The 24,824-nt window shown below is 40.2% G+C and overlaps 2 protein-coding genes and 1 long non-coding RNA gene across 3 annotated transcripts; 2 read left to right on the forward strand and 1 right to left on the reverse strand.

Annotated features, from left to right (window-relative positions):
* The first annotated feature begins 4,397 nt into the window (after nucleotides 1–4,397).
* Nucleotides 4,398–5,714, forward strand: LOC307033477. The gene is made up of 2 exons (XR_013806515.1): nucleotides 4,398–4,513; nucleotides 4,683–5,714. It is a non-coding gene; the product is annotated as an uncharacterized lncRNA (long non-coding RNA).
* A 2,281-nt stretch (nucleotides 5,715–7,995) lies between these two features.
* On the forward strand, nucleotides 7,996–10,340 carry LOC307032484 (zinc finger BED domain-containing protein 5-like). The gene is made up of 2 exons (XM_079670465.1): nucleotides 7,996–9,198; nucleotides 9,437–10,340. Exons 1-2 carry the CDS (start codon nucleotides 7,999–8,001, stop codon nucleotides 9,968–9,970), a joined length of 1,734 nt encoding a protein of 577 aa, XP_079526591.1. The 5' UTR covers nucleotides 7,996–7,998; the 3' UTR covers nucleotides 9,971–10,340.
* A 4,383-nt stretch (nucleotides 10,341–14,723) lies between these two features.
* On the reverse strand, nucleotides 14,724–23,212 carry LOC307032939 (uncharacterized protein; the record flags this gene model as incomplete). The annotated part of the gene is made up of 8 exons (XM_079671214.1): nucleotides 14,724–15,098; nucleotides 15,230–15,297; nucleotides 15,827–15,889; nucleotides 16,913–17,185; nucleotides 19,659–19,824; nucleotides 21,046–21,171; nucleotides 21,276–21,286; nucleotides 23,113–23,212. The coding sequence occupies 8 exons, from the start codon at nucleotides 23,210–23,212 to the stop codon at nucleotides 15,012–15,014; spliced, it is 894 nt and encodes a 297-aa protein (XP_079527340.1). The 3' UTR covers nucleotides 14,724–15,011.
* Nucleotides 23,213–24,824: the final 1,612 nt, after the last annotated feature.

The following is a 24,824-nucleotide window of genomic DNA, read 5'->3' on the forward strand; positions in this document are numbered from 1 at the left end:
TGATTAATGTTGACATGTTTCTAATATTGATTGAGTTATAACAGGTAACACAGATGCAGAATCAGTGGCCAAGGGGCTACTGAGAGAGGTCATTCCAGAATGAGAATGAGAAGGTGAACTGTGATAATGAAAACAATTTTGTAATATTTCAACAGGTATTAAAGTAACTGAGGTTTGAAGTGTAGAAAGAACATATTACAGCTAAGTTAAAACATAGTAATGTAATGAGATAGAATTTAATTTAGACAACATCTTGTAACTAGCCTGGTAAAGAAGTAAAAGCCATAGACTGTTTAGATCATTATGGGGATGTACATTTAATTTAAATTCATAATAGAAAGACATTTGATGACAGTATGTTGAATTTCTGTATTCATTTTTCAGCTTGATAATATCCAAGCAGTGACAGGTAGAAGCAGTCTCGCCTGGAAATTATTCACTTTGTCAGTATCATGATTTTAGTTGTTTTTAATCCATAACATTAGTGTGTTTCTTTACCAGAAACATTAGCAGTTCATATTATATTTAGATTTTAAATGGGATCTCAAGGATTTCATTTATAATAACACAGATGCTTGTCAGGAATTCAGAGCTATTGAGATATTTAGTTCACCTGAAGATGTTGGGGTTTATTTTGTTGACACAGGCCAAGTATTATAATTCTGAAGCGGCCTACCAGCGGTGGGTCAAACACCTGAGGGCCCAGAAGCACTGAGCGTAGACTTGAGGGGTGGGTATCAGATTTCTCCACACAGGTTGCTGACGCCAAAAGGGGGACCCGAGGAGCAGGAGGCCGACACAGCGGAGTTCGTCTAGCTGAAGGTCGTCAGGCCTACGTGACTCAACCCCAGGTTCTCCGGCCTCTACAGAGTGACCCAGAGGACATCTCATGCCGTCCGCCGAGGAGCAAAGGGGGACATCTGGTACTACTGGAGCCAGTGTGCGGCGAGGAACACTCCGGCTAGGACCTTGGAGGACATCAGGACGGACCTGGCTATCATCAACGCGGACATCCCTACAGCAGACGACTTGGAAGCAGGCATCAGCGGACTGGAGGAGAAGGACCTCGCGGACATCCCTACAGTAGACGACTTGGAAGGAGGCGTCAGCGGGCTGGGGGACTTCTCGAGGCAGCAGAGGAGTCTACTTCTCTCTGATCAGATTAATCAGTTCCACCTTTGAAGGAAAGGCCACATCTCCCCCTCCCTATCAGCTGCCCTTGTTGGCGTATTCTGCTGAGGGGGGGGGGCCTGATGATTCAACAACACGCAAGGATGCTGCTTTCTGGCACTCAGGCTCTCACTGATAGTTTCTTCACTGTCATTGGAGGTTGTTTTCTGTTCTCAAAGGTTTAATGAAGAGGGACGGACACAGTATCAAAGAATGACAGTAGTTTGTTTCAAATGTCTTATGTGTGTTGGTCTCGTTAATGCGAGACCAAAAGGGGGAAATTGAAGGATTATTTGAATTATTTGAAGGATTAAAGTAACGGGGTATGACAGGAAAGTAAAATCTGGTATATTCATTTTGGTGTCACCTTATATATGTTCATGTGTGTTAAATTTGAAGGGACAAAGTATCCTTTCCTCCCCCAATATATTGAGGTGAGAAGGAGACACCATATTTGGGAATAGTGCCAGACTCTGGAATGTTTCCCTCGTAAAAAAAGGGTGTGTTTACACAGGCTTGAAGCAGATGTGTGTGTGTTTTCATTGCAGTAAATAGATCTGCTACAGGATTACTGGTCAACTATACCTCTGTTCTTATTCTTTCATGTGTGGGTACTAAATGGCTACAAACATTGTGGAGAAATTAGCTTAAACATCTTTTATTACTCTATGGGAAATGGAAGCAGCATGTCAAATGATCAGGGAAATCTACTTGTTTTAAATATATGTGTGTGGTTGATTGCTTTGTATTAATAATAGCAGTATGGGTAAAGGAAGCTGGAAATATGCAATGTGAAACCTTTTATTTGAAATAAAGATTCTGCAGGGAATATTCTTAAAGAACAATAGCTCAAGTGTCTGAAAGAGCTGCAGGCTAAATGAGTGTGCGGTACTTTTTACTGCTTGAGAGCATAGGTAATGTGTTCCTCGTTGTTATTGATATGAAAGTAATTAACATGTATTACGTATATTTAGCCAACTATAACAACTATATCTTAAAACATACTTTTAACTTGTGTGTGGCAGTCAGGAGGCGGGAAGATGGACACAGGAACCAAGGGCCATAAAGGAGATGTGTGTGTGCTGGCTACAAGCTGCTGTGTCGCACTGATTGGGTGCGACAGGCCATGTGTTGATCTCTGCCAATAAGATGACCTCTGGGGGAAAGCACGTACACCTCCTCCTGTGTTTTAGTATGAAAGACTGTGTTTTCCTTTGGTTCGCGCTCTTGTTTTTCACCGGCCGTTCCTGAGACCTGTCTGACACGGGTGGTAGAACCTGAGCCCGGAGTACTCTGCAGAGTGCTTCGTGATTTCTTTGTATTTGTATTTTGTATCGTTACCTTGTATCATTAAAACCGGATTATTGTTTAACTTGTATTCTGGTGTTTCTTAATCCCTCCCTTTTCCCGAATTCACCTAGCTTGTCAAACGACACGCGGAGACGAGGTTGGTTTGCAACATCCTCCAAATCTCCAACAATGTCTAAAATAATGTTTAATAATTCATAATTAATGAATGAATGAATGATTAATTTTGCCGTCTGAGCCTAACGGAAGTTGCAGACGATAGTGGCTGTGACGTCATAAGATGTACCCAGTTGCGATTGTAAACATGGCGGAGACTTTGGAAAGTGATACTAGTGTGAGAGAAATTATTCATTTGGACAGCTTTTCGGACAGGATAGATGAGGAAAGTGATCAATCTGGTGCACTTTGAGGGCAACATTAAGAGATTTATGGATACAGCTCTCAACACTCATATGAAACATATATTTCAATAATCAAAAAACATTGGAAGGATTTCTTAACCTATTTTATACAACTAATATTACATAGATGGAAATATTTGTTTACATAGATGACCAAACCCACTGAGATAACTTAGGCTACAGTTTACCTCCCTGAGCTGACGTTATCTCTCTCAGTCCCACAGGAGAGCACTCTCCCTCTCCTTATTGTTGAAACAGCTAATCTTCGTTAGCTCCGAGCTAGCACCAGATGCTAACGACAACCCTGTAACTCTCTCAGTCTCTCTTTCTCTCTCTCTCGAATCGACCAGTGGCCTTTATTTATCATGATCAATCAAAGAATCTACGAAACAATGACACCAGCCAGGCTCACCTTCATCTTTTGGGAACAGAAACATCGCCACTTCGGCAGACTTGACATTACTACAGCCAGCGGCAATGCATCGTTTCCCCTGTGTTTTTCATCCCTCTTTCTTCACTGTCGCCTCAATTGTCAGGTTTTCTCGATTGGCAATCACTTCCAGTCGACTCCGACACACTTTCCAGGAAAATACTAGCTCAAAAACGTTGAGAAATTCGACTTTGAAAAAGAGAAAAAACGAACGGTGGTGAATGTAAACAGTGCGGCGGCGTCCATCTCGTGACGTCACGCAGTAGATCGCAAGCCACACCCACGAAGGCGAAGGTCGACTGCAGATTTCCCCGGCAAATTCAAAACTCGTCAAATTCGTTGCTATTCCAACATCCTTTGATATGGGTTCCAATGGACAATTTTGCTCATTACTATACGTATTAGCATAACAGATCATGCACAGGCGCACACTTCACAGGGTCTTTAAGGGTATATCTTCAGTTTTCTTATTGTGTATACATGTGATTATTTTGAAAGTACATGTTTGGAGTTTTAAACATATTGTTATGCTATAATGAAAATGTGATTCATGTATATACATAACTGTGATTGGATTTTAGCTAACTTTACAGCCAAGAAAAAGATACTTGATCAAGTCATGCTTACACGGAGACTGCAAGAGGAGAAAGGCATCCTATTGTGGGAGATGGCGCAGCATTGCACATGGTTGCAGAACATGGCAGTTGCTCTAAAAAATAAGGTGGCTGAGGAAGGTAAGTTGAAAGCAAAACTTAACCTACCTTGTAAAGTATGAGTTTTAAAGGAAAAAAAGTCAGCCCAAATCATTCTTGGTCACAGAAATTGGATGGAGTATAATGGCCTTTGCCCATTCGACTCGGCCATTTTACATAATGAAGTCCCTTGACAGTGACAATCATCTTTATATGTACATGGGAGAGAATATACTCCATTGAAGTGCTCTGGCCTCATGAAGCAATCTTACTTTATAGTATGTCCATATAACAATATTTTGTGTATTTTCAGATGTAGACAAGGGGAATGGAGGACTTGGGTGCACCCTAAGAAGGAAGCATGCTGAGGCGTTGGAGAGGTTGCAGGTGGTACTGAGCAGTACAAGACTGCTTTAGGTCCTGATGCTTGTTTCCTTCAACATGAAGAGGAAAGTCAAAGTGGCCTAAGCAGTCCAGACACCAGTCAAGATGAAGAAGGAAACATCATTTAGGTAATTTACTTATGAATTAATGTACAGTATCTTTGTTGATTTAGCCTCAACCTAGACATGTTGCTGTTACTTTTGTATTCATTCATGCTAAACATACATTGTGTATTCAAAAACCTCAAATTTGGTTTCTGATCTGCCCCTCTTTTTTTGTTTCTCTGTATTTCCCCAGATTGCTGCTGCTCTCAAGCACAAATATCCGCCAAGACTTGATGTGCTATCAGAAATGTAAATACTTTACTGACTTTATATTTAGAGATTGTATTCATACTCCTCAATGGAAGATCACCCTTGAATATGTTGACCATATGACTTTTCCCTATGCCGCAGCATCAGGCCAAACATTTCACTTGTACACAACTTAAATTGTATTGAAGAAAATGCTCAGCGTCCCTGGAATGCATCCTGAGCAATGAACCATTCACTTTTGATCCTTTTTGAAACACTAGAATGTAAATTCCTAAATCTCCAAGTATATCTTGCTGGTTACCATACAACTTGGTGAGCACATCATTGTCCAAGAGCAGGAGGTCTTTCCCTTTTTTTCCAGAACGGGATGCCTATGCATTATTATTTTCGATCTCTTATAGGATTTACCTGTCATTAACTTTATATGACTGCACCTGTTACACCGCAGGCCAATAACAGCTTTCCTCTAATTGTTCATTTTTGTTTCTTTTGCGTTACTTGCTTTAATTGCTTTGTCAGTTATATTTCCTTTTTGGTCTCCAGCTATTAACCTGATTGATTGAAGTACTTCAATCAACATGTACAATGCACAGTCTTTTAGGATGTATAATTAGGGACATTGATATAAACAACAAATAGTTTATTTGGTGAATCACCTCATTGTTGTTCTCAAAACCAAATAATACATTGTTATAAATTGTTATATTTGATTTACACATAGAATGTACATGTTTAATATACATAGTTAAATCATAAAAAATGGTTGTGTTGTATGATTTCTTAATACTGTATGTTATAACCGTTTGCATGACTTGATTTTATGTTCTGTTGTCCATGCTTTTCATGTTAGACTAACCCCAACGCTCTAGAGTCAAGACATACACCCTTATGGTGGCCTTTTACTTGTATTGTGGTGAAACACATAAGTAAACCATTGCCAGAGAGGACCATTTTATTGTTTTAAAAACAATGTTATTGATGTGGTTGGTTGATGAATAAATATAAATTAAGCATACCTCTGTGGTACTTTTTGTTGTTTACATCACACTGCATTATAATGCGTTTGGAAATAAATTCATTTAGAAGTAACAATATGGGTTAGCACTTGAATATTTTTGTAAAGAGATGATCCTCATCCGGAACACTGGTTGTTGGTTTAAGATAAGATAGAACTTTATTGATCCCAATTTGGGAAATCTTTGCGTTGCAGCAGCATTAAAACACATGGCATTATACAATACAAATAAAAAGACAAGAAATAAAGAAGAAAATATACATGTTGAATTTACAAATGAGCAATAACAAGATATGCAAGGTATTATATTCACATAACTATGTGACAGATGGAATATTAAATATTACACTGAATATGTCAAATGTAAAGTGAAGAGAGAAACTATGGAGCAGAGAGTTCTCTTCCAGCCAGAGGTGATTTGTTGTACAGCAACACGTTCTCACTCCCAACCCGTCACATGTTGACGGACGGTCAGGGCCCCTCCCCGTCACCGACTTGCATAGAGCTCCCTGAACGTTGGTAATAGACACGTTGGGATCGAGGCGAAATGCTCTCTTCAGATCTATTCTCACAGCGTTTATCAACCTTTTTCTTACTCAATATCAAGCCACACTTATTGTTTTTACTTTATTTTAATTGAATAATGTAGGACTTTTGTTGCCGTCAGTTATGGGGAGAGTAGGGGCTCATAAAACTGAAATGTATTCTTTCATCATTTTTTCATTCTAATTTTGTATTATTTTCTAAACCACACGGTTATTTACTCAACAACACATAATTATCCTTGTGTGTATTTATTTGTTTGATTAATAAACACAAGTTGCAGTCCGTCAGGACCAAGGGTCGGAGCAGCTCATTTGCTTTAGAGAATTTTACACCCGGAAGTAAGTATTCTCTCCGCTTCGCTTGACAAACCCATCCATGGACAAAGGTTATGGCTCGAAAGGATCCGTCTTGTGTAAAACTCTCGCGAGAGTTTGGCTGAATGTCACGTGGCTGAATGTTTACGTTTGGCAGGCAGCCTTTCAGTTACGATCGTTAACATCAGTGGGCCACAGCAAATGATGGTGAGAAGCTAAACTATCTATCAATGTCAATGACAGGGAGTGTGATTGTTGAAATAGGGTGTTAGCGGTCTTGTTGGTGTTCAAAGAAGAATGACAACACTGTAGATCACCAACACTATGGTTTATTTTTTATTCACAGGCAAGTCAACGTTGTCGCAGTAAAAGTCCCAAGATAGTTCCTGATGCAATAAAATGTTCCCTTGCAGTGTTTTACTATTAAGTCTGATGTTTCTCTATTAATATTGCTGCTGCATTAATGTGTATGTTGCATCATGTTACTTCTGTAGATGTGTTTCCGAGCCGCTCCGATTACAACGAGAGTTACAACGAGAACGTGACGTCATATTTACACTAGACCACTGGTTCTCAACGGGGGCGGTACCGCCCCCCAGGGGGCGTTCAGAGAACATCGGGGGGCGCTGGAAGCAATATTTTTGAAAGGGGGGCGTTGAGGTGTTCTTGGGGGGCGTTCACGCATAATGTCTTTTTGTCATGAAAAACGCTGGCCACAGCGTCTTTTCCTGTACAAAAAGCAGCTGTCAGCATCTTTTGTTGCTATAGGAAACCACAACTCTGCTTGCGATTGGTCAGCTGTCAGCAGTGTTATTACGGGTACGTTCGTAAATGCACGAACGGTCAGTCCGCTCGGACAACCCGTCTGTTCCGCCAGAACACCCAGCTGTGAGCGCTCAGAGCGCAGCGCTCTGGACTGTGGAACGGGGACGCTCGGAGCGCTCTGAGCGCATTTACGAATGTCCCCTACAAAAAGCAGCCGGGAGCGGACCGGAAGTCGTTGTAATTTTGGGATCGCGACTGTTAATAATCTGTGTCACTTTGTTAAATTTTGATATGTTTTGATATGACAAATTCCACTAACAGATTCGAACTAAGTGGTCAGTTTATGAAAATAATACCCGTTTCTATGTCTGCTACGACATGGAAGAGCTGGCTAGCCAGGCTGCTCCACACAGAGCTCTGTTTGTTCAAAATTACAACGACTTCCGGTCCGCTCCCGGCACGATGTCTTGTCATGTCACCAACTGGCCCACCACTACCCCCACCACTACCCCCCCCCCCCCCTAAATATTAGCATCATAAAACAACAAAAATCATATCACATCAGCAAAATGGCCGCGAAAAAGATAAAATGTAGACAGTACTCTATTGAATATCTTAGCTATGGCTTCATACCGTCTCCTAACAATGCACAACTCCCAATGTGTTTACTTTGCGAACATGTATTTTCCAATGAGGGAATGAAACCCTCACGTTTAAAGGAGCACCTTACCAAGATCCACCCGGATAAGGCAGATAAGGAGCGACGGTTCTTCCAGGCCCTCAAAGAGAAACATGGTAGGAGCACCATCAGCAGTCTCTTCGCTAGGAAGACCACCCAGACTGACAGCGGGCTAATAGCGTCATATAACATCTCCTTGCTGATAGCCAAATGTGGGCAGCCGTTCACAATCGGAGAGAAGTTAGTACTCCCTGCCATCAAAGAGGTCATATCTACTGTGATGGAGCGTGATCCCACACAGGTGCTGAAATCCATCCCACTCAGTAATGACACCGTAGCACGCAGGATTGATGAAATGGGCGCTGATACAGAGGAGCAGCTGTGTGCCATCCTGCGGGAAACTCCATTCAGCCTTCAGCTGGATGAGACAACCACTTCTGACAAAAATGTTCTGTTGATGGCCTATGTCCGCTATAGCACCTCCAACAGTCAGGAGATGGCTGAGGAATTTTTATTTTCCAAATATCTGGTCACAGACACCAAGGGCCATACCATTTTTAATGCACTGGATGCTTATCTACAGGAGAAGTCAATCCCGATCAACAACATCCTTGCATGTGCTACTTTCGGTGCGGTTGGCAGGTACCGTGGCTTCACCACTCTGCTGAAGGAGCAGGACCCGCATGTCCTCACAGTCCACTGTGTCTTGCACCGCCACAACCTTGTGGCCAAATCTAAAAGTCCACCTCTCCACGAGTCTCTCAATGTTGCAGTAAAGGCAATAAACAAAATAAAAGCCCACGCCCTGAATAACAGATTGTTCCGACAGCTGTGTCAGGAAAATGATGAGACCTTTGAGCGTCTTCTTATCCACACTGATGTCCGCTGGGTCTCAAAAGGAAACTGCCTTGCTCGTTTTTGTGAGCTGTTTGACAGCATCGTGGAGTTCCTGGAGGAGGTGGATGCAGCTCTCGGGGAACAGGTGTCATCCAGCCGCTGCGACATCATGTACCTCGCAGACTTCTTTGGCAAAATGAATGAAGTCACGCTGAAGCTCCAAGGAAAAGGAGTTACTCTGATCCAGAGCAAGGCGGTCATCCACAGTCTCACCTCCAGGCTGGATCTATACCGGCAGAGCATAGGCAGGAGGCAGTTTGCTCATTTCCCGCTGTTGACCAAGGTGATCTAGCCTAGGCTACTAAATAATGATAATAATAAATAATACATGTAATAAATGTAGGCTACTCTATGCAACACTATATTTTTGTTCCTGGTTAGTATAAATAACTTATGTTCTGAATGTATTATGAGAATAAAGAAACATCAATTAGTAAACTAATTAGCAATAAAATAACCAATTTAAAATCGGATGGAAACATTCTGCACCGATAACAATTTCCTGGTTATACTCATTGCAGGTGTCTGAGGCTCTTACCGATGAGCGCCTCCTCATTTACACAGACCACCTGTGGATGGTGAATGCCGACTTGAAGATCCGCTTCAGAGATCTTTTGGACCTCGATGTTCCCACCTGGGTGGTGCAGCCCTTTCAGGCGGACGTGGCGGAATGCGAGCCAGCAATACAGGAGCATCTCATCGACATCCAGAGTGATGATGAGGCCCAGGCTATTTTCCGCACCTCTGGCTGGGGCAACATGTGGGTCAAATACTCTCAGCGTTACCCGGCTCTCTGGAAGAAAGCGAGGCTGCTTCTTCTGGCTTTCCCAACCACATACCTCGTGGAGCAGGGATTCAGCCAGGTCCTCCACATGCAGTCCAAGTACCGCAATCGCTTGAACTTGACGGCCTCAGGTGCACTGCGACTGAAACTAAGTTCTCTGCAACCCGCAGTGAAGAAACTGGCGGAGATGAGAACCACCAAGCGCAGGGCTCACACTAACCTTCCCCCCCCCCGCAATTTGGCGAAATGCAACACCTTTCCGACCTGTTAGTTCTGTAGGCCTAATGTACAGTTTTGTAGCCTACTGTTTGTTCTGCACTGGACATGTGTGAAATTGCTGCTGTTCCGTAGCAGTCTGTTTGTAGTCTCTGCTCTTGTCTGAGTTTGTTTAACACTCATAAATATCATTTTTATTCACATTCACATGGCTTTTCTGCTCTCTGGTAAACTAATGATAATGATATTCCAACTGCCCAGTTAAATCAAATCTATTATTTGGCATTCAGTGACATGCTTTTTAAATGATATAACACAGAATATTAGTCAACATTAATATTCAGGGAAGAAAATAAGTCTACTTTTTTTGATGGGGGGCGGTAAGAGACCTGGATAATGGACAGGGGGGCGCTGGCCCAAAAAAGGTTGAGAACCCCTGCACTAGACGGATCCTTTCTAGCCATAACCATGGACAAACCCTGTGATAGTCCTCAAGCTCTGATTGGATGTTTGAGTGTGCGCCGAGGGTTACGCCGAGCGTCGAACAGCACTTTGAAATGGGATGGAACCACGGCAGACTGTCCAAAACTGGATTTGAACGGGTCCACCCGCTCCCCCACCCCGTCCCCAGAACTACAAATGTAGTAACTGTGTAGTAACTACACACTATTGTGTGTTTCGAAACATGTTCTATGGCACGTCTCTGCTGGGAATTGTTAAAAGAGGTTTTCGTATTTCCCATAATAAGAAGTTGCCAGTAGTAAACTGTGTACATCCCTGGAGGTTTAGGGGATAGGAGACACTCACATTTAAAACATATAATTAATAAATGGGTGAAAATTGCTTGTGCACATAATGGGCAGCATTAATATATACCCACATGCCAGCTAAGGTCAGAAGAGCTTTATTTAACAGCTGGTCTTATGTCTGTGACCCCTCCTGTTGTTCATTGATAAGCCTGAAACATGCACTTGTCAAGGTTCAGAGGCACATTTTGCAAATATGGCAGAAGCCATCGATCATCTTAAGATAAGATATACTTTATTGATCCCAAGTTGGAAACATTTGCCTTACATCAGCATGTGTAACAGTTGTAAATATGCAGTGGTGTTTATTTGTAAATCATTTAGTATAATCACACAAATTCTGTGTTTCATATTTAATAATTCTGTGTTCTTTATTTATTGATTGTTCAATACGTGACAAGGCCGGAGATGAACAACTTGGGTCACAGGTTCCTCAACAGTGCATCACAAGACATCTATCAATATGTGTGTATTCCTCCACCATTAAACTGTCATTCTGCACATTTCTTATTCTATCTACATATATCTTATAAGAGTATAATACATATGTATAATATCAGTTAAAATAAGTGCTTAAACATACAGTAGTTAACATTGCAGGAAAGCAATATATTAGTACTTTGTCAGGCTTAATATGTATACCCCCAAAGCTTTTTTCTTATTCAAAAGAAGACCTTAACCTAAAGTATTCTTTAATGTTTGAATAAAGCCTTATTAGTTTGTCTGTCTGTGTCTCCTATTAATATCTAATAATACAATAATACATTTCAATAACGTGCTTTAACCACTAGGTGTCCCTTTCTATCAGCTGTGCACCGTTATGGTGTAAATATACCAATATACCGATTGGATCAAATATAAAAGTCAGCCGAATTAGTGTTGAAACTGCAAGGAGTTGACCGTCCGTCAACATGTGACCGGTTGGGAGTGAGAAAGTGTTGTGTACAGAGTTATTGCAGTGGGCAGGAATGTTTTCCTGTATCGGTTCCTGTGACAGCGGAGCTGCAGCAGTCTGTTGGAGAAGGAGCTCCTGTCTGTCCAGGTTGGGGGGGTTATCTGTCTGTCCAGCTGCAGGTGGAGAGGATGGGTGGGGTTACCCATGATGGAACCCAGAATAAGGTTTGTTGGCTTACACGCCTTTCATCGTAGTGGAAAATGTTGTCATATGCAATATGTTTGGATAGCTTCACCATTGAAATGCGTTTGATAACACTAGATGCTCTAGTGCCAAAGTTGTGGCCCTAAAAAAATATCAACTATTCATTTGTATGGCATCCAGAGCTTCCACATTTATGTTTTTTGATTTAAAATATCATCAATGTCATAAGCAATGGTTACATTAAAACCCTCCTATTGTATTCGTTTCCCCCCCTTACTTTGGTGTTCGCGGTCAAATTTGACCGGTCCTGTTTTAACTGCTATTACATTAACACAAAAACCATGAATCATCCCCACATTTAATTCATTTCATCAACATTGTATGTTGAGTTGGCACCTCAGCTCAAAACATACAAAAACACAGAAGAATAGAAAGTTAACCCATTGAAATGATATGAGAGCAGTGCTACAAACTACAATTCCCATTAGATACGTGCCCAACAATCGTTACGAAGTACACAGAGATGACATATTTGTAGTTCTTCCGGCGTGTGTGCGTGGACTCGTTCGAATTGTCTTGCGTTGACGGCCGTATAGGCTCCATTCCCTTTCAGAAATCCGTCAATCGGGCGCGATCCGAAACCAAACCCTGTGTTTAAAAAAATATAAAATACAAATTTGCACTTTTGCCTCCTTAGCAACGGCAGTATCGTTTGGGTGGCGATCTGAGTTCGGGTACCGTATCTGTGACGTGACAAAGGGTCGCCGTGACAACGTGGTGATGAGATGTGGATAACTTTCCAGATAAAGACCATCCTGATACTCGAGTTGTGGTTTTCAATAAGTGAAAAAGAAAATTCTAAGTAATCACTATCATTTTAATATCTCAAGCATTTGTCCCCAAAAGCTTTCAAATGTAATAGCAAAACCAGTGATCCAGATCAGGATCATTTTAATTAGGCCTATAATTAAATGATATAATAATAATACATTTTATTTTTAGAGCGCTTTTCTGAAACCCAAAGACGCTTTATATGCAAGCCTACCTCCAAAGCGTTATACTTCGGAAGTTAAACAAATTAGATAAGGCAGTGGATGGCAAAGTACCAGATTTCACACATGAATATGCTTAAAATAGGTTATTGTGTTCCTATCACTGACAATTAAATAATGTAGTATTTCAACTGTAATTTCCTAAAAAGTCAAATGCATTTTGGTGGAGGTTTTCATCTTATTTCTAATAGAAACATTAAATATGACTCAAATGGAGCATATAAACAAGAGAACAAACGTGCAAAAACAAAACTGGTGTTCCATCAGAACAACCTTCTGGATCCGCACCAGTCTGGTTTCAAGGCAGGTCACTCAACAGAAACTGCTCTCCTTGCTGTCTCTGATGAACTGCACACTGCTAAAGCAGCCTCCCTCTCCTCTGTCATCATCCTTCTGGACCTGTCTGCTGCATTCGACACAGTGAACCATCGGATCCTCCTTCGCACTCTCCAAGAACTTGGAGTTTCAGGCACTGCACTTTCCCTCCTCACCTCATACCTCAACGACCGCACCTACAGGGTTACTTGGAGAGGGTCCGAGTCCGACCCTTGTCAATTAACTACAGGGGTCCCTCAGGGCTCGGTTCTTGGTCCCCTCCTCTTCTCCCTGTACACAAACTCGCTCGGGTCTGTCATTAGCCCGCATGGTTTTTCATACCACTGCTACGCTGACGACACCCAACTAATTCTGTCCTTTCCCCGCTCAGAGACCCAGGTCGTCGCACGCATCTCTGCTTGCCTAGCAGACATCTCTCGGTGGATGTCTGCTCATCACCTCAAGCTCAACCTTGACAAGACTGAACTGCTCTTCCTTCCGGGAAAAGATTGTCCCACTCTTGACCTAACAATCAACATCGGCACCTCTGTTGTTTCCCCGACTCAGACTGCAAGGAATCTGGGTGTGGTCCTAGATAACAAATTGTCCTTCACTGCAAACATCGCTGCTACAACCCGCTGCTGCAGATACACGCTTTACAACATCAGGAGGATACATCCCCAGCTGACCCAGACATCAGCGCAGATTCTGGTCCAGGCTCTCGTCATCTCACGCCTAGACTACTGCAACTCCCTCCTGGCTGGTCTACCTGCATGTGCCATCCGACCTCTGCAGCTCATCCAGAATGCAGCGGCTCGTCTGGTCTTCAACCTTCCCAAATTCTCCCACACCACACCGCTCCTCCGCTCCCTTCACTGGCTTCCAGTAACTGCTAGAATCCACTTCAAGACACTGGTACTTGCGTACCATGCTGTGAATGGATCTGGCCCTTCCTACATCCAGGACATGGTTAAACCGTACACCCCAGCACGTGCACTCCGCTCTGCATCAGCCAAACAGCTCGCTGCACCCGCACTGCGAGGGGGACCCAAGTTCCCGTCAGCAAAAACACGTGGGTTTGCTATCCTGGCTCCAAAATGGTGGAATGAGCTCCCCATTGAAATCAGGACAGCAGAAAGCTTACACATCTTCCGACGCAAACTGAAAACTCATCTCTTTCGACTCCACTTCGAGCGATAGAATTACTAACAAAGCACTTATATACTAATAAAGGGCTGGCTTTCTAAATGCCAGTTGAGTAGCACTTGAAATGTTTGGCTCTATGAAACCTGATGTACTTATATGATTCTGTTTTCTTAAAGGTTGTATCTTCCTGGTCGAATGCACTTATTGTAAGTCGCTTTGGATAAAAGCGTCAGCTAAATGCAATGTAATGTAATGTAATGTTCAAATAACAGATTTTATTTGTATGCATTATCCCGGAGAATTCTTCGGCTGCCAGGAATGAGCCTACTCCTGGCCACTGAAAACAGAATGGAATAATGTTAGTAACAGTTACTGGTTTCGTCTTTCCGAAAAGCATAAACCATGTGTGAAGCAAACATCTTATAACTCAATTTATATAAGTAAATGTTTCATTTACCATTTAGAAAAAGTGAACATAGAAATGAAAACAACTGTTCTAACAAACAATAAAAACAAACAAAAACACATACATTAACAACAATGAAGTTAAACAATCGTTTGTTCCTACACTACTTCAGCTGCTTCAGAATAACAGCAGTGAAATATATAAGAGGACTGGTGGTAGATTTGGATGTTTTGCATTTGTTAAATATCATGTGTTTGTTCTCCAACATGGGACTACATCAGATGACATGAAGCCAAGTAACTGGAAGATATATACCATACTGGACAGGGCTCCCACTCCACCAACATTTCTGCTTTTCCCTATCAAGAGAAGAAAACAAATCTCTCATTTCGGAAAGACCAAACGCATATTAGCTATTTAGCAAACAATTGTGTTGGAAGTTTGTAAATCATAAAGCACACCCTATGCATTACTTTTATTCCCGTCTAACCTTTCTCATTCTTTCTTTTATTACACTCCTGATGGGGAAAGTTTCTAGGCGAGTGTGGTAGGAGCAATCTGTGAACATCAAAGCAGGTTCCACATACAGTATTAGTCATATTAGAAATAAAATAAATACAACCATGAACACTTAAGTAGCAACCAGACTTGCACGATGAAAAGTGACCACACTGTTATCACTGGTCAAAAGTTACTGTATACATCATTGAAATGGAACCAAGCTGCCCTCAGTCCTAACATGGGATGCTTGTTTGAATGGCCATACCACTGCTGAGCCTGAGATGACCAAAGAAAATACTGCACTGCTGCTTCCTTTACTGCCTAGCATTCTCATCACCACCTTATCAACTATGACTGTATTTATTTTAGTCTAATTAGACAATTAAAGCCCTTTGGATTTTTGGATAATGTATCAGTTATAGTTATTAGTCACAATATAGCATTGTTAACTCACTGAAGAAGCATCAATCACTGCGTTTACATGCACTTTGCTAAAGTACATGTCGATAGATTTATTAGAATACCAATCAATTCGACTCATGCAAATGTTTATAATCAGTCAAAATACTTAATACTGTTAATATACCTGACTTTTTCTTTTTGCGTCTAGGACCAAGTACTGTGTCCCTCACGGACCCTGTCCTGACAGCTGTGGGTTGAAGAAGAAATATTACTATATACATACAGTACACCAAGTTAAGCTTAAACTCAAGTTTCAAAATACATCCCACAAATGCAGCATCACATGATGCAATAGGTGTTAGGTACAGATATTTTTTTGTTATTGCGATTTAATTGAGGTTGATCTATGAAGTCTAGGTGTTTTGTTGTCTTGCCTATATAATTGACTCCATTCTTTATGTGTAAGGAATAGTTTGATAAATATTAACATGTTGTGCTGTAACGTTAAATGAATTTAACTTTGATTCAAAAACCTGAGTTTATTCCCCGTATGTTCATTATGGGAAAGTGTCGTATCTAAATGCAGTTCTTGAGTATAAAGTTTAAATATGCTGCATGACGTTGTTGCATGAGTTGCTTCGAAGTTTACCCCTATGGTCAGGGATTGCTTTAGGTAGACCACAATATTAATGATATCAACCTCTCGTACAATGTATGGACATGAGCCAAATCATTTTTGATGTAATCGACCTACTGCCCAACGCTACAATGTAAGACCCTTTCTGTGTGTAAACCAAATCCCATAGGAGTTTTATTTTGTGATTTATCCAATGTAAAGTAAGCCTGCTGTTGCTTTGCATTTTTGTGTGAAAAAGGTTTTCTAAACGTTTAATATGTATTTATATCCGAGTACCTAAGGATATACACATACCCAAGTATCCCATTTTCCTTTCATATTTATGAAATTGTAGGTGAAATTGTTATTTAGATTAAGCTATTGTTGTTATTATTATTTACCTATTGGAACAATCATTATTCCCAAAAATGCAAGATGTGCAATTAGGTGCTTTGGGATATTGTAGAAGCATGACTTGTCAACAAGTTACCTACAATCATTTTTTAGGAAAATATCGGAAAACACTCTTGACTTTTATAAATATAAAAGCTGCAAATCTCAGAGAACAAATGTCACTGTGTGTGCTGTGTGCTCTGCATGTGTGACCATTAAAGAGGGTTTCATCCCTCCGATTCTCTCTATCTATTTTATTACCTGGCCCCTCCGTGGTGGTAGCCTGTCTCACATCATCGCGCTGCGGCTGCTCCTCCTGCCCCACCTCTATGATGCACTGCTTCACGGGGGGGGGGGGGGTCTTCAGCACCTCCACCTGCACGGTGCTTGTCTCTGGCACCAGGCTCTCTGTGGTCCCTGCCTCCTGCCAGTTGTTTTCTGGTTCAGATGGGTCACAGGGTGTGAGGTTCAGCGTGACTGTCTCTTCCTCAGGATCTTCCGCGACCCCCTGGCCAGTGGAGTCCTGTGTCCAACCTGTGCAAGTTAAACAAATGTTGGTCTTGACTTGCTTAAGACAAAGAGGTTAACTCTAGGGCCGGGACTCGATTAAAAAAATTAATCTAATTAATTAGAGGCTTTGTAATTAATTAATCGAAATTAATCGCATTTTTAATCACATATAAATATCTGACCTGAGAACAGTGAGAAGCAATTTTTTTTCACCTGGATTTTAGTATACCATTGAATAATGATTGAATACATAAGCTTAAGCAACAAAACATTGTTTATTTTTTTCAAGGTGGTCCTTAACAAAGACCAACAGAAAAGTGCAATTTTTGCCATAAAGTGTAGCAATAGCATATTTAGGAATATAGTACATTTCAGAGATTCAGGTAGCCTATAGGTAGGTAGACCTTCTGTAAACTATAACACTTTGTTTTTTAAGTAAAACACAATACTTTCAAGTACATTCAGAACATTGGAAACCCTGACTATTAGAAAACATCTCTCTGTTGCTTCAGAGGCCATAACAGACTTTGTTGATTTACCAACAGTTGGTTTAAAAAATCTAATACATTTCAGTCCAACTCTCTCAATAACCTTGGCCAAAACAATAAACAGTTCAACATAAAGTGCCAGTTGCACCAACAACGTAATAAATAGTTCAACATGAAGTGTACCATTTAAAATAAAATAAAAAAGTGCCAGTGATTGACCTCAATCCCTCCTATTCTTCCAATATCCTGATGAAAAATAAAATCTCTCTGTTGCATAGGCCACTGTTTGATCAACGCGAATTGTGTGTGTGTCCTTGTACTCCGAGTCGGGCTAACGTCCACGCTAGCTTCCACGCTAGCTGCTATATGTTTTGTATTGAGGTGATACTTGAGGCTTGTTGTGCTGCGGTGATATGCGAATTCCTTTTTGCATAATTTGCAAACAACCGTGCTCTTATTGACGCTTCCATCCGTCCGTTTTTTAAAACAAAATGTCCCATTCACGGGGCCAACCAAAGCGGTCTCATCAGCTTCTTCGTTCACGTTTGACTATTGTTCACTGTGGTTTGTTGTTGTCTGAAGTCATGAACGTTAGTTGGTGCTCCAGTATAATCGGTACCCCTGAAACTCATCCAGTGAGAAACGTTCCGCGGTGCAACAATAAGTGCGATTCAAATGCGTTAATTTTTTTAACGCGTTAATTTTTGTGTAATTAATTAATCTTAATTAACGCGTTAAAGTCCCGGCCCTAGTTAACTCATATATCTAGAAATAAGAAATACAACGTGCTTAAGGTATGTTTCCAGACAGGGTCAAAAATATACTCGTCATGTCATAGGACTGTGTGCAGTCAAAGTTAATAGCAGAGAAATTGTGGTATTTATCCAGTGAACCATTTATGGTTTTGTTTTTGCGATATTATTCTTCCGATTTGTGTCTACATTCTACATGTGATGTGACATGTCAATTTGTCGGTAGACAACATATAGATGTGTGCATGTATGTTCCCTTACATTATTTACATCCACACATTTTGTTCAGAATTTATGAGACTGACGCAAACGTGTTTTGCATAAGTGCAATCAAATAAGTAGCAAGTCGCTTTGGATAAAAACATAAATGTAATGTAAAGGGACCTCTGGATGCACTGGATAACTGCTTTTGTTTACAACCCGAGAAACATGACCTTAATACAGAACTGCCAAACTGAATATGTGGTCAACTGGGATCGTCTTCATGTATTGTGCTCTTTCTTACCATTAACCTCAAAATATTTCTCCCTTTGGGCGTTGATAAAGGAAACCGTTTAGGAACGGTTTGCTAAAAGGAAATTGCTTAAGGGATGGCTCAAGCCTAAACATACATTTCAGTCATCAAACCTAACTACCTTGACATTAACAACTTTACAACTTTCAATTTGTATACAATGAATGCGCAAGTGGTAGCACAATACCCCAAAATGGTTTTTCAAATTCACGTAAACTTGCCTAACTATTTCCTGATAAATAACAGTTAAATGTCCACAACTCCCCTCTGCAGAGTAAGCCATGTCTCATTAGGCTACATACTCAGTGTTTAAAAATGTATTTATTGTATGTAGTTTGCTAAAATAAAAACCGTCAAACGTTGTCCATAACCCTAAACATCTTTGCAATTACTTTCAACTTTTGTAATACTTTGCAGCTAAAAATAGTGACAGTTAACAGGTAGAAAAGATGTGTGTTAGTTGTCTCACAAAAATATAGTTTGCCAAACCCAAATAAATGGCTCGAATGACTGCTTTCTGGCTGTATCAAAGGATAAATACTGGATCAAGTTGTTGTCCCACAAGATTTGGATGGATTGAAAACAGTCGCTGTAAGTTGTTGCTAACTTAACTGACTTTATTAAATGAGTTGATCCAAACTCATTCCATATAACTGTGTTGGTTATAAGGAAATGCTAAGCTCTCCATTGATACAAACATTTTGTGTACACAATACTGTGAAGATATAGTGCAAGCATCTCACCTTCACAAAGGTACTCATAAAAAGTGCCTATCTTGTCAAGGTAATCCTGGGCATAGGCGGTCAGTGTGCAGCGAGGGGTTAGGATTTCACATTTGACGTCCTTTTTCCTGGTCTCCTTGCCAAGAAGCAGCACTGGTTTAAAGCCAATGGCATGGAGTTTCTCAAGCTGTAATGACAAAATAATATATTTACTGTTTAAAGAAATGGAAAGGAAACATCAACAACAACTATATAACTACAACTATAACATTACTGATGACAGCATCTAGTTGTATGCTATTCATAAACCTAGATGCTGAGTTAAGCTTTTGCAGAATCATGTATTTACCAGGAAGGGTTACACAGTAGAAGCAGAATTTTTTTATAGACAAACACAAAATACAAATAAATCAGTATCCTGAGTCCCAGTTCAAACCCTGATAATCTTAAAGTTAAAGTACAATAAGATACAAATGTGTGACCACTCAACAATTAACACTTACAATGACTATTGCATAATTAAAAATGTAACACAATCCAAGCATAGCTTGACACTGTTGAAATTGAAATTGCGTGCTACGATGTAAAACGTATGTTGTGGCTGCAGTCGTAAGAGTAATATAGAGTAGTAACATACAATTATGTAGTCTTATTAAAGGTGGGGTAGGTAAGTTTGAGAAACCGGCTCGAGATACACTTGTTGTTATATTCCATGGAATGCTCTTAACATCCCGATAGCAATGAATATCTGAAGTGCTTTGACAAAAAATACATAAAGAAATTCATCTGTGAAGCCGTGGTACTGTAAAAAGCACGACCAATCATCTGAGCCGGCTAAAGTAACTGGATGGCCTACCTGCCTGTCAGCCTTCCATCTGTGCACACACTGATCTCTGCCCTCATTGGTCATGTGCGCGTTCGTGTGTGTTGGAGGAGGGGCTCTGTGAGGAAGGGGCAGATTTTCTCCGGTTGTGTATTTTCAAATTCTAGCGATCTCGAGCCGGTTTGTCAAACTTACATACCCTACCTTTAAGGTCTAAAAGTTTGTACATAAGCAAGAATGGAACACAACATGGAAGTGAAGGAAGTGCTCTGTTTATTTAAATGTGCAGTTAAATTAAAATAGTGTCCCTTGGCTGTGAAAGTTAAGATAAGAGTAGTTTTAAAATTGAAAGAAAAGAGAATATTAAATAATACCTTTGCAATAATATCTATATTTGAAGTTGATATCAAAGTGTATATTGGTTAATAAGATACAAACATCATTAAGAAATAAATGTATATAAAAACAACATTCAACTTGATCCTTGCCCAATATATTGGCAAACAGTCAGGGTCCGTCTGTGTCAGTTCTTTGGTGTCAGCTTGGTGTGTCCGGGCCTTAACATACAGTAAAAAGTGTACATACCAAGACGATGGCTTCATCCTTGATGGAAGCAATGTTGTGGTTCTTTTTCCGCCCTGACACCCAACCCCCTCGCTTCTCATCAAACGTCTTGAGCTTCTTCTCAAGCCGCGGCTTTTTTGGCTGCTCCTTAAGGCAATGTGCACAAAATAAAATGTTCTGACAGAAGGGACATGTCTTTTTTGTAGACCCACCTGGCTGATTAACGCGGGATTACAAACAAACAGACAGACAGGCAGACAAACTGACAAACACAGGAAAGTAGAGAAGTACACAGCATAGATAGCAGGGTGAATAAAGAAATAGATGATAGATATAAGAGAGCTAGATAGGGAGACAGGGAGATAGGTTGAGTTTGGCTTTTAATAGTGCCGTTGGTTTTATGATGGTGTAGATCAGTTTATGGGTTTGTGGTGTGGGTACGGGAGCTGCAGGAGAGAACAGAAAAAGTGAATTATGTAGTGAAACTAGTTTTTTTAAATGCACATTGTGACGGTTTAACTACTTTAGACAGACTGAGTTCATTTACGTGTTTCCTGTTTCATACGCGTAACAAGCACATGGACGTGGACTATGCCCCTCCCCCCGAAACATATATTAAAATGTCGGCCAGCGTTAGTACTGTCATGTGTAAAACAAAAGCGATTAAGATAACGTATAACTCACACTTTAACACCGACGTATGTAGCCGTAATTAAGACAAATATTTTTCACACACCACTGCTGATATAAATGTAGCTAAACTAGTTTAAGCTACCGCGGTGAATTTGGTTTTAGGTTGGATATTCGATGGACATTCACGGACCCGCCAGCAGCATCAGTTTCCCCGGGGAGATCTTCTCCGCGAAACGGAGGGGACCATCAACAAATGACTTTTCAATTACAAAAGAACATTTTTCTTTTTAATGAATCGACAGCTTCCCGATCGAGTGAATGTGAAGCAAATCACTCAAAAATAAATGCTGGGTCAAAGAACTACACTGGCTGTATAGGATACTGTACACCTCGTTTTATTGCATTTTAACCCTCTATATATTTTATATTAATATTTTTGATTGAAAAATGAGCTTATTTCTTCAATACCTTCCAGGTCATGTGACCTAACCACTCAAAATCAATGTTGGGTCAAAGAACTACACTGGATGAATAGGACACACCTCTTTTTATTGCATTTTAATACTTAAAATATTGTTATATTAATATTTTGATTGAAAAATTAGTTTATTTCTTCAATACCTTCCAGGTCATGTGGCCTAATCACTCAAAATCAATGTTGGGTCAAAGAACTACACTGGCTGAATAGGACACACCTCTTTTTATGGCATTTTAACCCACTAAATATTTTATATTAATATTTTGATGGAAAAATTTGCTTATTTCTTCAATACCTTCCAGGTCATGTGACCGATTCACTCAAAATCAATGTTGGGTCAAAGAACTACACGGGCTGAATAGGACACACCTCTTTTTATTGCATTTTAACCCACTAAATATTTTATATTAATATTTTGATGCAAAAATGAGCTTATTTCTTCAATACCTTCGAGGTCATGTGACCGATTCACTCAAAATCAATGTTGGGTCAAAGAACTACACGCGCTGAATAGGACACATCTCTTTTTATTTCATTTTAACCCTCTAAATATTTTTATATTAATATTTTGATTGAAAAATGAGCTTATTTCTTCAATACCTTCCAGGTCATGTGACCTAATCACTCAAAATCAATGTTGGGCCAAAGAACTACACTGGCTGAATAGGACACACCTCTTTTTATTGCATTTTAACGCTCTAAATATTTTATAATAATATTTTTGATGGAAAAATGAGCTTATTGCTTCAATGTAGGAGCCTGTGACCTAAGATGTTCATCGTGATAACTACACTGTATGTTCGTACGAATAAAAACCTTGAACCTTGATTAATTTATTAAAGTGCTACTTGTTGTTTTGCCAGCTGACCGGCTGGTCCTGTGGCTCGTCTTCTTTTTTTTAACTAGCAGATGCTCAATCTAAGTCTGTTCTTCAAAGTCACTGTCGGACTCAGAATTCTCAGAAATATGACCCTCACATTCTGATGCACCTTCCTCTTCCTCTACATCATCATCAAATGGTTCTCTCTCTTCCAAAATCATTTGCAAGGCCCTCTGAGCAGAGAATAATTTGGTCATCTTGATCAGTTGTGATGACACACACACACACACACACACACACACACACACACACACACACACACACACACACACACACACACACACACACACACACACACACACACACGCACAATTTCCACACTTGTGTTAGCCCCGAACATCCTGTATGTAATATAAATGTGTAGGGGGGGTGTACAGTGGGTGGTCATTGAAAATGTGTTCTGATATATGTTCTTCACAGAAAATTAGCCAACACCATTGAGTGTGAGTTTGAACAAATAATGTATTATATTATTTTTCTTTAGATAAATAATGAAACACTATACAAGGGTTAATATTAATTATTTTTTGTATGGAAAATTCTGTTTATTTTTTCAATAGCTTCTCTGTCATGTGACCGAATGTCACACTCAATTTTGTTTTAACAGCTTCTCTGTCATGTGACATAGAAGCCCAGGGACGTGTGTTTGGCTGGACAGGAAGGAAAGAACGAGGGCATATGGAGTGGAGACCATCACGTTTGCCAAAGCAAGCCCATTTAGCAGTGTTCCTCCATGGCTTTTCCCAGAAGCTAAAATAGATATGAGTATCATAGAAAGGAAAAAAGAGTGGCAAATAAATGAAGTGGGAATTAAAACAAGTATGTATCTGAATGAAAAGTACTACAATTACCTACAAATGTACACAGATGCATCTAAGAACAAAGAAGAGTTTGTTGGAGTTGGTATATACATCCCAGACTTTAAAATATCAATCTCAAAAAGAGCGTCTGATCAATTATCAGTATAGCAGAAATGCTTGCTGTAATAATAGGATTACAGTGGGTTGAAGAGGTCAGACCAGATAGGGTGGTGATATGCACAGATTCATTGTCCATATTAAAAAGCATACAGTCAACAACAACTGTCAGAGAAGATATTCTCATAGAACTGAACCATAGCCTGTTAAGACTGCAGAGAGGCGGTATAGATCTGCGCTTCTGTTGGGTGCCTGCACATGAGGGGGGGAAAGGGAACGAGTGTGCTGATAAATGAGCAAAAAGTGCACTACAAAAGGAAATAACATTACAGTTCAACTTGGAGAAGGAAAAGCAGTAATTAAGAAAAAAGGGATGGAGATCCGGCTGAAAAGGTGGGAGGAAGACCAGAAAGGCAAAGAGTATCACAAAGTCCAAAAGACAATTACAATTAATATTTATAAAGAAAGAAACAGAAGGGAGGAAATCATGATAGACTCAGACTAAATCCCACAGCTTTGAATGGTACTCTGTATATCATGGGGAAAAGTGACAGTGACAAGTGTGGGAACTGTGGAGTTAAAGAACATGTAGAACATATTTTTATAAATACTTTTTTAAAATGTTATATTCAATGTTACAAAACAAAAATGATCACGTTCAAGTCTTAAATTCATCCTGAGGCCAAATTACACAACATCATGTATGTGTTGCTTCTTTGGGGCTTGTTTTCATAGACCTATTTCTCTCAAATCTGGCAACAGAGTGGGCAGGGCGCAGTGTCTAATTGTAGCAGTAAGCTAACGAGTACTGATAAGCTTTATTTTGTTTTGATCCAATGCTGCACAACTGAACTGATCCAATGCTGCTGTGAAAAAAAGAAGCTATATCCAT

The sequence above is a fragment of the Notothenia rossii genome (assembly GCF_949606895.1).
Source record: "Notothenia rossii genome assembly, chromosome: 3".
In the NCBI taxonomy this organism is placed as follows: Eukaryota; Metazoa; Chordata; class Actinopteri; order Perciformes; family Nototheniidae; genus Notothenia; species Notothenia rossii.

Excerpts from the sequence above, each read along its gene's own strand:
- LOC307032484 (XM_079670465.1), top strand. The coding sequence starts at position 7,999 with ATGTGTTTACTTTGCGAACATGTATTTTCCAATGAGGGAATGAAACCC. Across the intron at positions 9,199-9,436 it reads ATTTCCCGCTGTTGACCAAG|GTGTCTGAGGCTCTTACCGA; the intron begins GTGATCTAGCCT and ends TACTCATTGCAG.